Raw genomic sequence first — 13,673 nt, forward strand, 5'->3', positions numbered from 1 at the left:
AAATACTTCCTAGCCCGCGTGAAAAACAGGGCATCTGAACAGGATAGAGATTATGATCATGGTTCTACAACTGTGTACAGCGCTTTGCTTCTGAAACATAAAATATTGCCATCTGGAGGTGTTCTGAGAATTGACTAATTTACCTATCTTGGTTCGTTATTATTTTCCCCAAAGGTTTTATCTGACAAGCCATCAGCTTTTAGAGTCTATTCTGGTGAATTTGGATCCAGTAAAATGAGAGACCAGTAAAATGTACCAATGTAGAGCTGGGGTCAGAGTAGTGCATTATAGACTAAGCACCAAAACAGTCCGGTGAGGTCAGCAGATGCTGCACCTGGAACCTGATGAGTCACTGTTTTCCCATCTGCGTGATTTGACTTTTCTCTTGAATGCTTTTCTAAGAAGCTGACTAGTAAGGCCAAGGCTTACTTTGTCTAACACAAGCATTTGGAACAAAAACCACAGTACATTTAAGGTAAGAGGGGAACCCTTTCCCTAGCCAAATGGCCTGTGAACTTAGTTTGCTATAAGGGAAAAAGTCAGTAAAAAGTAATTTCACCTAAACCCTAGCCCCAAGAATTAGTGACCACGAGTGTATGGCCTACAAATGCAGCTGGCGTCATGTTTTAATTGTGTCCTTACCCGCAGCTTTTCCTCGGTCTTCGTAGATTGCTTACAGTCGGGATGCCAAACGGTGGAGCCTGAGAAGACAGAACGCACTGCTAAGAGCCAGGAAAATGGAAAGATACAAAGTCCTCTTAGACAGCACTTCTGAGAACGGCTCCTATCCCTCTTTCCCCATCATAGGAAGGTGTTATTGCTTTATGTCCAAGTGAATCATAACACAAAAATCAGACATGTCCAAAGCCTAAGCGAGTTTTCCTGATCTAGCCCAAACTTGTTTGATAAAGGTCAAAATTCTAGACCACAGAGAGCACTAACTGGGCATGAGTCTTTTGATGCAAGAGATATTTAGTTCTTAATCGTGTCTTGTTATTTTTAAACCTTATTATCACCCTTTAAAAGGAATGCCTGAGTGCTTACTACAAGCTGCATTTAATTTAAAAAATAATAGCCATTGTTTATATAACATCAAAACAACCAAGCAATTTAGTTGAGGGGAATAAAATCAACCAGATAGTCTATATCCAGAAGCAAAACTTACTCAATTTTTCATTGATTCAATTACACAGTCACCTACAGAGAAATGAGAAATTAAACCAACTAGTAGAAAGGGTGAAAGTTAAATTATAAATCCAAAAATTGCCTTTGGCCTTCAACCTTTTAAGTAATTTTCTAAAAAGTCTTTGCTTTTAAACTAGTGAAGTAACTATTTAGGTGTTATTTTCTGTTCCTGAGTCAACAGTCTCACTTTCTCATATTATGAAGCACTTTAACGTGTGGTGCCAGCATTACAGAATTAAACAAAACAGTTATCTCCAATAGAAGCTCTTATAAGAATCCAATGCCTGCTCATATGATTTTGTATGACTAGATACATATAAAATATGTCATTTATATGATTATGAGTAAGCCTGATATGTCCATGTAAGGACACATTCAAGTGTGGGGATGGACAGAACTTAAATGAGCACTTAAGACTTAAGAAAATAAAGTTAGTATGTTGAAAGCATAAATTACATAAATAAAATTCACAGTATGAATATCAGAGTTTCCACATTTCATGACTTAAATCTTTACCTCATTTTTTTTTTCTTTTGAGACAGAGTCTCACTCTGTCTCCCAGGCTGGAGTGCAAGTGGCACAATGTCAGCTTGCTGCAACCTCTGCCTCTCAGGTTCAAGCGATTCTCCTGCCTCAGCCTCCCAAGTAGCTGGGATTACAGGCATGCACCACCATGCCCGGCTGATTTTTGTACTTTTAGTAAAGACAGGTTTTCGCCATGTTGGCCAGGCTCTTTGGAACTCCTGACCTCAAGTGATCCACCCACCTCGGCCTCCCAAAGTGTTGAGATTACAGGCGTGAGCCACCGCACCTGGCCAAAATCTTTATCTCTTTTAAGCAACAACCTGTGCATACTTGGAAAGTAACCAAATTAAAATAACTCATGAGTTATTTCACACCACTAAGCTTAACTAATATTAAATTAATGGCAAGAAAAAATACATGTTATATCAGCATAATACTTTAATCCTTATTTAACAATCATTTTTTCCATCTTCTTAACCCAGGGCCAAAATAAACAAACAAAAAATCAAACAAAAAGCAGACAGACGTATAGGTCCCTTCAGCACTAACTCTGGCTCAAAGGCTGACTACAAAGCACAGGAAATCCTCTGAATGCAGAGGGCCCAGGGGTCAGGTGCAGGCTCAGGAGAAGCATTCGCTGTGAAGGTTCTGCTGAGCAGGAGTCACTGGCCAGGACACCGGGTCTGCGCACAATGGCACTATTGTTCTCCAGAGGTCAGGCACACAAAGAATGTGACTCGGACAGAACATCAGATGCTGAAGAAGATGAAACTGCTCTTTCTTCAAAGATGTGCCGAGAGGGCATGCAAAGGCTACTGAAGCACAACTCCAGAAGGTTTAGAGCAATCCCTGGAATTCCAAATGTAGCCTTAACAGATAGCCATTTATTCATAGCCCGAATATGCTGCATTTGTGCACAGCTTGAAACCTTCTCTCTCCAGCCTCCAGAACCACTCTGAATTGCAGAGCTGCGCCCGGAGCCTCTGAGTCTCTGCTTCTAGCAGAGACAGGGTCGATTGGCACTCCTGTGTCTTTGTTTTTGAGTGCTAGAATTGACACGCTAAAATCTAAGCCCACAGACCAAATAAAGAATAAATCGGCTTTGTGCTGAGAAATGCAAAGTGACACCTGCCTATTGCCACTGCAGATGTAAGGCCTGTTGTCCTTGGGAAAAAGTGTCATATAAATCCTGCATGAGGCCACAGATGCGGGTGCTTGTCACTTGCCTTCATAAGGCCTTTCAAAATTCCGTGATGTTTTTAATCACAGTTTTTCAGAGTGATCATTCTAAAGCCAAAAAGAAGTTTGGGTTGTCAATTTCTCATGTAGCTAGCCTTTTTTAAGGGGAGAATAGCCAGGCTTTGCTTTAATACTCAAGAATCCTTTCTGTAGACTTTTCTAAGTTGCCTAAAAACAAAATTGAGAGAGCAAAGCGAACAACTCATTACAGGTACACATAGTGCTATGTGCAAAGAGAAATCAAGAAATGACATGCACAGATAGTTGAGACCCAGTAATTACCACAACGGAATGAGCGACAGCTCTTATGGGTTTTGCTAATTTTACTGATAAACCCTTGTTTGATTAATAACTCTTTTCCAGCTAAAAATAGTAAAATGCTTGCACAGATGGTGCTGTTTGACTAGAAGAGAATCCTCTCTTAAAGCCTCTCTGAGAAGTTCCAGAATTTCAGAGAACACAAAAACTGATCATATATACATATATATATATTACCAGTTTCATAAAAACTATGATCATATATATATGATTTTATATATATATATGTACGCTTATTTTTTTGTCTCTTTTGTTTTTTTTTCTTCCTTTTTGTGGAGAATGGGGTCTTGCTGTATTGCCCAGGCAGGTCTCAAACTCCTTGGCTCAAGCTATCCTCTCGCCTCTGCCTCCCTGAGAGCTGGGATTATAGGCGTGAGCCACCATGCCCGGCATATATATATATATATATATATATATATATATATATATATATATAGTCTATTATATATATATATATGGTCTATTATATATATATATAATAGAGTTGAGGATTCCCTATGTTGCCCAGGATGATCTTGAACTCCTTGGTTCAAGCAGTCTTCCCAACTCAGCTTCCCAAAGTGCTGGGATTCCAATGGCTCCCTGGTAAAAAGTACCTCTTTGACACCAGAAATTTCTCTTTCAGAGAGTGGGTTCTCTCTTTTTATCTCCTATTCTCTCTCTGTCTCTCTCTCTCTCAATATAAGAGCTAATCATCTTAATGGGGTGAAACAAGTCTGTGACATAATTCATCACATATGAGATTTTCTTTTTGAAAACCCAGAGAACAGCAGCCTGGGAGGCCTCAAAAAGCCCTTCTCACAGGAGAGTAAAAGGAGAAAAAAAGTAGCCATCAAATAAGTAACATTTCTAGAAATTTCTAGAAATTCTTTTAATCTTTTGTTTCCTAAGCATATTCCTGGGGAGAGTTGGAGAGGAGATATTGCTGATTTTCACTCTTCCCTCACATCCAAGCCATCAAATGTCAAGTTCTATTCATTTGATTAAGGCAGCATCACAAGTTCATTCGTGAACAGCCTGAGGGGCTCACTGCCAGCATGTCAACTGCTTGGCTGATTAATACTAACTGATGAGGTAACTTTTGGCCATAATCTTCTAGGATTTGGGTAGCCTCACAGCTAATAACATGCCTCCTTCTCTAAAAACAATCAAACAAAAATAGCAAGATTTCCTTTCCCCCAGCAAGGAAAACTTCTAGTGTTCTTGAGTCCACCTCACCTTGAAGATACATTTCCTCTCCTTCTGTGAACATCTGGTTGCATCTGCTGCATCGTGCACAGCTGGGGTGGTAATGTTTGTCACCTGCCTGCAAGAGAAGAGGTAGGGAACGTTGAGTCTACTCCTTGTCACGGATTCCAGAATCTTTTCCGGACTTGAGGATTTAGAAGAAAAGAGAGGATGCTGAGACAGGAAAAATAATTGTCTAACTGACCAAACTTCCTACCCCAACAGCCCCAGAAGCTAAAGCCAACTTCACTGAAACCGGGAGGGGCTCCAAGGCCAGCTACTCGTGGCTGCCTGGTGGGGCTGCCTTGCCTCTCGGTGTTTCTGGCTTCTATGTCTCCCTCTTGACCTGGATGGCTGCCACTAACACACCATATGCCTGAGATGAGTCACTCCATCTCCCCAAAACCCCACCTTGTTGGGAGCTAATGCTGTTTCTAACAAACCAACCAAAAATAAATGACCCTTATATTTAGGAGGTTCTTGCTTTCTTGGCTAAACAATCAGAAAATAATAAAATCTACCCCAATGGCATCCAGGTGAGGAAAGCTATAGTAAAATACATCATCCACTGTTTTTATCTCAAGGGGGGCCCTAAGTCTCTTCTATGCAGCTTGCAACAATCTTTCGCCAGTGGCTTACCTGAAGAGTTTTCTGGAGAAGGTATTTTACTAAGGTGGCTGTGCATTATTCATGTGCATTTCACATTCCTAAATATGACAGATGCCATCACAGCAGGTGTTGACTTCCCCAAAGCAAAGTGTCACTGGATACAGGGACAATTTTCTAGACAGGTGCCAAATCACATTAGAGTCATGCTCCACATACATGCCTGACAAGAACAAATCCTTTCATTCACAGCCTAGCAAAAAATCATCGCCACCTAAGAACTCTCGGATGGACTCTGATTAAATCATTTCCATCAATCCACCATCAAAACATTTATTCTGCATTAACCATGTACAAGGCAGTGGCCGAGAAAGAGTTAAAAATGGCTGCATCCTGCATCAGAACCTGCATGAAACTGCAACAGGAAATCAGATGTCAGGTGGTAATTCCTTTCTCATACCTTCCTGTAAAAACTACAAGATCCGCTTAGCAACCAGGACATGAGGTGGTGGTTAGCCATTTAAGATAATCAGGTGGAAAAAAAATTGAAGTTATTTAAATTAGAAGTTAGGAATAAAAATCTTTTCAGTGGTGCCTGCCAGAAAATTCCAGAAGTGGTGCTCTTGTCCTTGTCCACATGCTACTTTTTATTTATTTGTAAAATTTTTTACTTTTCTGCAGGAGGAAGGGTAGGGCTGGGGGAGAGTGGTGAGAGAAGGCGGGAAATATCAACACAAAGTAGCTCCTGCCTGTAGGACATCTGAAGTCAAATGTGAGCAGAAAGGAGGAAGAAAGAAGACATTACTCAGTCCTAAGTGCTCAGTTCTAAACCAGGTTCACTCAGCTAGGATGCCAGTGCTGGGAGGCCCAAGTTAGTCCGGGCAATCTCTGGACTCTTAAGGAAAATGTTAAGTGAAAAAATAAAGGCCCCTTGGCAAGACCACGGTGTCATCTGCAGTGAAAAGCATACCTCTTGGTAAGCTACAAATAGAAAGAAATGTCTTCAAGCTGATCAAGTGTATTTATCATATTTGGTGGTGAAACCTTCGAGGCATTCTCATTAAAGACAGGAACAAGACAAAGATGTACACTTTTACCAATATCATTGTACATCGTTTTCCTCCTGGCCAATATGATGTCATGAAAAAGAACTATAAAGATCACGAATACAAAAATTGAGTCATATGGCTAGATAAAAAATTAACGTATAAAAACCATTATTTCCTATTCACTAGCAATAAAAATTAAGTAAATGTAATGGGAAAATGGGATCCCATTTGTAATAACAACTAATAAACCGTCCAATGCAAGATCTACATAAAGCAAATTATGGAACTTAACTGATGAACATAAAAGACCTAAAAAAAATGTATGATATTTCTAGATGGAGAAACTAAATATTGTAAAGATGCTGATTTATCAAAAATGAACCTATTAATGCAACACCCAGTCTAAATACCAACAGGAATTTTCTCTGTAGACCTTGACAGGCTGCTTCTGTAAGTTTACGTGACAGAATAAATGCACATACAAAAAATATACTTTTTTGTGAAAGAGAACAGCAATAAGGAAGGATTTTCCCTTCCTGTCATAAAATTTTTTTTCTAAGTCTAAAATAATTAAAGTACTTTAGTATGGGCTTGGGAGTAGAAAATAAATCAACAGTACAGAAGAGAGGAACCAGTTGCATAGCCATACACACAAGATAATTCAGTTTATGATAAAGGTAATGGTTCAAATGAGCCGAAAGAATGGATTACTCAATAAATAGAGAGGACAACTGGTTCTCCACTTAGAGAAAGATAAATCTAGATTCCTAAGTCACAACCTATACAAAAATCAATTCCAGTCTGGGCGTGGTGGCTCATGCCTCTAATCCCAGCACTTTGGGAGGCCTAGGCAGGAAGCTCACTTGAGCCCAGGAGTTCAAAACCATCCTGAGCAAAACAGTGAGATCTTGTCTCTACAAAAAAAATAAACAAAATTATCCAGGCATAGTGGCTTACGCCTGTAGTCACAACTACTTGGAGGCTAACGTGGGAGGACTGCTTGAGCCCGGGAGGCTGAGGCTGCAGTGAGCTGAGATCATGCCACTGCACTCCAGCCTGGGTGACAGAGCAAGACTCCATCTCAAAAGCAAACCAAATCAAACAACAACAACAACAAAAAAAACCAGAAAACAACCCCAATAAAGAAGTACTTAGAATACTGAATCACATGTAGCCATTACAAGACTGATGTAAACTCATATGTACACACATGGAAACAGTTCAAGCTAATATTACCAAGAGAAAAAAAATCAAGTGGAAAAATAATGCCTATAAAATAACCACATAAGCTAGTGGCCAAAGCTGTTGAGACACTGGGGTAAGTCTGATTGGATTCAAATCCAGTTTCAATATTGTGTGATCTTGTGCAGGTGACAATCTCTCTAATCTTCAGCTTCCACATCAATAAAATGGGTAGAAATAATAGAACTTACCCCACACAGTTGATGAGAGCACTATTAGGAACCTAGTATATTGCCTGGCACCACGTTAAGTGCTTTAAAAGCCTAATTTTCTTCAACCCCCTCATCAATCCTGTAAGGCAGACACTCTTATGATTATTTACATCAACAAGGACACACATGTATATGTATATTGATCTTATATGTGTGCCCTTCTTGGAGAGAAGACAGGGAGAATGTACACCAACTAGTTTGCTGTGGTTATCTTTGAAGCAAGAGGCGAGAGTCAGGAAGAAGTAAAGGAAGGGACCCTCACATTCTCTTTTGCAGCTATATCATCTCAACCCTTTATAACAGAAATATATTTTTGTGTTGCTGTGTAATAAAATAAAGACCAAGAGGAAAAAAAAGTCCATTTCTTTTGGAGCCGTGACACCTGAACTAGAGTGTTTACCCCAGCCTGTACTGGAAATGGGATCTTGGGCAGATCACAAGCTCTTGGAACCTCTATTGTAAAGTAGAGATGATGATGATGGTGATGATGGTGGTGATGGTGGTGATGACGATAATGATGATGGTGAGTGGTGCTGGGGTGGTGATGATGATGATGATGATGATGGTAGTGATGGTGATGGTGATAATGATAGTAGTGGTGGTGCTAATGGTGAAGATGATGGTAATGATGGTGACAGTGATGACAATGATGAAGACAATGATGGTGATGATGATGGTAATGATGATGTGGTGGTGATGACAGTGATGCTGCTGCTGCTGCTGGCATTGATGGTAGTGCTGGTGATGATACTGTGATTATTCTGTGTCAATTACTCTTTTACGTACTCCATAAACATTTAGTCAATTTGTGTCACGATAACCTAAGAAGGCAGGAAGTATTATTATCCTTATTTTAAAGATGAGGAAGCTGAGGCCTGGAGAGATTTTATAACTCCTTTACAGTCACAGTTAGAACTGGTGGGACCAGGATGCAAACCCAGGCCGTCTGGCTCTGGAGTGAGTGTTCTTACCCAGTACCACCACTAATAACCATACAGTATGTCACTGCTGTAACTACCTCACAGTGATACTGGTGTGATGACCAAAAGACATGTTGAAAATGGTGTGACACATTGCACAAAGTAATAACAATAATGATAGGAATAACAATGTAATAACTCTCTGCTCAGAGACAGTCCCAAGGTCATTCACAAAAAGAAGGCACATTAGTGTGGTTTGGATGCCAGTGAAAGGCTCTCTGGATGCCCTGGGCAGGCATAGGAGAGTCACTGTGTTCTATTAACTCACAAGATGAAGGGAAGTTACATCAACTTATAAGAGTTCTATCAACTCACAAGATGAATGGAAGTTACATCAAGGCCCCATGTGGCAGGACTTCGCTCTATAAATCATTAGTAAAAACACTGCTACATATACACCATGGAATACTATGTAGCCATAAAAAGGAATGAGATCATGTCCTTTGCAGAGACACGGATGAAGCTGGAAGCCATTATCCTCAGCAAACTAACACAGGAACAGAAAACCAAACACCGCATGTTCTCACTTACAAGTGGGAGCTGAACAATGAGAACACACAGACACAGGGAGGGGAACAACACTTACTGGAGCCTGTTGGGGGAGGGTGGTGGGGGAAGAGCATTAAGAAAAAGAGCTAAGGCAGGTTGGGCTTAATACCTAGGTGATGGGCTGCTAGGTGCAGCAAACCACCATGTCACACGTTTACCTATGTAACAAACCTGCACATCCTGCACATGTACTATGGAACTTAAAAATAAAATAATTATATAAAAAGAAAACACTGCTAAAAAACCTAACCCTAGCCTATTGTAATGCCAGGGATGTCCTGACCTATGCATTTCCTTCATCCCAAGATGCCGAACATGTCAAGACATTCGGTGAGCCAGAGTCAAAAGGCATTGAGGAGTCGTTCTGTTTTTGCAGCAGTGCAGGCTTGAGGGGCTCCAGGGTCAGGTGCTCAAGACAAAGGAGCCCCTCCTTTGCATGTGTGAGCCACCCTTCTGTTTCATTTCTCCTTACATAGGCACCCATGACGGTTCACAGAAAAGCCATGTGCACAAGGCCAGGAAAAGTAACAGAGCTGAACACAGACGGCAGTGCATTTGCAAATTCACCAAAAATCAGATGTTGCTGAATCAAAATCATTTCAATTGGAGTTATTTTTAGGAGAAGGAGAAGTATTTCAGATCATGAGCAAAATGAAAGACTAAATCGCGCTCATATAAGAAACAGATAATAAGCTTGCAATTCATTGCAGTGGGGATGCTGTTGACTATAAACTTTTAAAGCCCAGCAGGAGCTTTGTTGTGGCAGACGACGGCATGAAGGTTGGTTTACCAGATACCTGGCCCCAGGCGCACAACTGGCAGCCGTCCTGCCTGAGCCTGAGTGGCCAGAGGTGCTGCTAGAGAGCTCACCAGAGCTCCATCACTGCTCTTCCCCATCTATCTTTGTACCCTGTTCCTTAAAAAAAATCACATCCCCATTTCTGGCTGGGCGCGGTGGCTCATGCCTGTAATCCCAACACTTTGGCAGGCTGAGGCAGGCAGATCACGAGGTCAGGAGATCGAGACCATCCTGGCCAACACGGTGAAACCCTGTTTCTACTAAAAAAAATATAAAAAATTAGCCGGGCGTGGTGGCAGGCGCCTGTAGTCCCAGCTACTTGGGAGGCTGAGGCAGGAGAATGGCGTGAACCTGGGAGGTGGAGCTTGCAGTGAGCCGAGATCCCACCACTGCACTCCAACCTGGGCAACAGAGCCAGATTCTATCTCAAAAAAAAAAAAAAAAAATTCATGTCCCCATTTCTGCATTTTCACATATTCAAAATGCTTTTATAAAAAGACTACATTGTGGCTAGCATGAAACTCTATGAACAATTCACAATTTGTTTATTTAGGTGAGTTTTACAAAGTACCTGCCTACACATTTGAAGTGCAAAAAATCGTTTGCCTTTAATAGTGCTGGTTAAATCAGACATCTGTAGTTATTATTGCTATTTAGTTAATCTCTAAATTGAAGTATGAACTTTAAAATACAAACCAGGATTCTAGGGCAAATAACATCTACTCTAATGCAAAATTTAGTGTAAGTCACAACATTTTTTATGAAACCCTTTGTCTGGAAGAGCAAAAAGGAGTTCCGAATTCTTTGTGGACACGAAGTACGGGGAAAGCGCTACAAGCTTTGGAATCAGGAAGTCCAAAAATCATACCTCAATTTACTATCCATAGGGCCTCAAATATGTCACTATTTAATATCTCCAAGCCTCAGGACACACATCTGAAAAATGCAAAGGGCTAGGCTAGACAATTTCAAGTCCTATTCAGCTGTAAAATTCTATGTTTCCATGTGAAGTCCCATACCCTCTACAAGCTCACATAGTAGTGCTAACAGAAAAGCAATTTTGGTAGAGAAAGAACATTCTTGATGGCAGAAAATAGAGTTTAACCAATGATTCCTCTGTGTCTGTTACCCAGGAGAAATTCTGATGCCCTAAGCCCTGAGCCCATGTAATATGCTCCTGGGAACAGAAAAAGAGAATTGTAATTCTAGAACCCATCCTTAGACAGAAAATCTGCTCATCTGATAACCTGCTTAGCTCCTGGACTGCTGACAGTCCCTTTTAGTTTCTTTCCTTTACCGCCTCCATTTCTCTAGGAGTGCTCTACTTGTGGCATGAGCCCAGGAGATGGGAAGATGGCCCTGAAGGTCAACCTTAATCCACTTATAACTTATGTTCTGCCTACTTTCAAAAAGGACTGGCTGATGCTTATCAGAGAAGGCCATGATTTTAAAACAATTGATCAAGAACCTTAAAATTCAAAAGACCCAGGCTCAGGCAAACATGTTTGTTGTGATGTGAGCTTCTTAGCAGATGAGGGCAAAAGAGGAACTGATAGGCTGCCAAAGTCTCACTGTTTGAAAAAATGGCCACACACACTTGTCACTACAGAAGCGAGGTTTCCTGATTCTGTTAATAACAGTCATTGTGGGCTGAAGTTCTATAAGGTCTTGCTTTGTGTAAGGCTTTGTATCGAGACTTTAAGTGATTCACAACAACCCTATGAGGCAGGTAGGTGCCATTTTACAGTCTTGTTCTACAAGCAAGGAAACTAAATTGTTTTACCCAAACCCACCAGTGCTTCCAGAAGACAGAGCTACGGGTAGAACCCAGGTAGCTCGACTCAAGGTCCACACGTTAACCCTGTTAAAGTACCTCCTAAAAGCACCAAAGGAATTCTCATACAGGGACCCTCAGTTATGGGACAGAAGAACATCTTCCACAGGAATTTCACTGATGATAGGAAGTATTTAAGTAGTTGTTTCTCATATAGACCCTTGAGAAATACCAAAGACGTAGCACTGAAAGATCACTAAATGAAGTCACTTCCATAGAGGAAGTTAAACTATCAAGGACTATGTGTGTAGTTTTGTTTCTTGTTTTATTTTAAAAGATCTAACTTGATTCAGAGATGGTGCTTAGAATCCCCAAAGGAATAAGCAAATTATTTTCCAGTCCCTAAGACTCTCCCAAACACAGCTCTGGTGGATGGTGATTTCAGACTAAGAATATACAAACGCCTAGAGGCTGGTGGGTTGCTTTAGATCAGGAGTTTTCTAACTTTATTGTGCATAAGCAACACCCAAGGAGCCTTTTAAAAATGGGTTCGATGGCCTTAAGGTGGGGCCCAAATATGAGTGTCTTTATTTTATAAGCACTGAAATGAGTCTATGCAGATCACCACAAGATGGGAAAACACTGGTCTGGGTGGTACTAAAACCACAAACCTGAGGGTGGATGAAGAGATGAGGAAGCCAAAGGGAGTAACAGAGATGTGCTGCCTACGTGGCAGGTGCATGGGTGGAAGGGAGAGGCAGAATCACGCAAGTTCCCTGTTATGCTCCTGCAGAAAGGCAGTGCAGAGACTGACTCAGCTTTTTTGCATCTACTGGTTTTTTCGCCCTCAACTGGGAGAGGTTTCCAATGCAACCGGACTGGCTTGATCTCTAAGCTAAACACTCACCTGTTCCAGGAGGCTTTTCTCCTGATGCAGCATCATGAACAGGCAGGATAATGAGGGCGTGCCTTGGTCGTAAATATGTATTCTGGGCAAAGGTGAATAAATCAGTCTGCCCAGGCAGCTTTCACAAAGCCTAGAGGGCTCTATACAAGTCTGTGCAAAGCCAACCTGCACAAATGAGAACGTCCTGTAGCCCTACAGCCTTACTAACTGCGAGGCTTCTGAGCTCACAGATGCTGCTTTAAACATGTGTGCTATGTCAGAGGAAGGGTCAGCAGCTTATCCTTCTGAGTAAGGGTGCATAAACTAGTTTAGGGAGAAATAAACCATTATACTCTAACTTTCATCATAGAGTAGAAAGACATGGGCTTTGGGAGCAAGAGAACCCAGGGCCTAAATTCTAGACTGAAAATTGGACTTTGGGCACTTTTCTGGACTCATTTCTTCACCTGTAAAAACCAGTATAAGAAAACCTACTAAGGGCAAAGTGCAATGGTTTGTGCCTGTAACCCCAGCAGATCACTTGAGCACAGGAGTTTGAGACCAGCCTGGGCAACATGGAGAAACCCCGTCTCTACAAACAACACAAACATTAGCTGGGCATGGTGGTACTTGCCTATAGTCTCAGCAGCTGGGGAGGCTGCAGTGGGAGGATCACTTGAGCCCAGACGTTGAGGCTGCAGTGAGACATGATTGCACCACTGCACTCCAGCCCAGGTGACAGAGGAAGACCTTGTGTCGAAAGAAAACAAACAAACAAACAAAAAACAGAAGGGAAGGGAAGGGAAGGGAGCCTACTACATAGTATTGTTATTAAAGTTAAATAAACAAAAGTAAGTTGGTAGCAAAGTAACTGGTGCCAATCAAAGCAAGTGAGCTTTCTTCCTCTCTTTCCCACTAGGTTATAAATTCCCTTAAAGAATTGGGCCACACCTGTATCTTCGTAACTCTACACCTCTCATCCTTCCCACAAGAAGGTGTTCTGGAAGTGTCCAGTGAATTAACATGCCAACAGAAACCTCTAAATAGATTTGCAACCATTCCCTATACAATTACTGTGGCCA

The 13,673-nt window shown here is 41.3% G+C and overlaps 1 protein-coding gene across 5 annotated transcripts in view; it reads right to left on the reverse strand.

Moving 5' to 3' along the window:
* Positions 1 to 13,673, reverse strand: part of ABLIM1 (actin binding LIM protein 1) — a 341,667-nt gene that overhangs the window by 56,481 nt on the left and 271,513 nt on the right. For all 5 annotated transcript variants that reach the window (XM_054521712.2, NM_001133801.2, XM_054521710.2 and 2 more), the window contains 2 exon segments: positions 4,486 to 4,573; positions 643 to 701 (listed from right to left, as the gene is read on the reverse strand). In XM_054521712.2, the coding sequence (XP_054377687.2) occupies positions 643 to 701; positions 4,486 to 4,573 (147 nt within the window).

Source organism: Pongo abelii, chromosome 8 (assembly GCF_028885655.2).
Source record: "Pongo abelii isolate AG06213 chromosome 8, NHGRI_mPonAbe1-v2.0_pri, whole genome shotgun sequence".
In the NCBI taxonomy this organism is placed as follows: Eukaryota; Metazoa; Chordata; class Mammalia; order Primates; family Hominidae; genus Pongo; species Pongo abelii.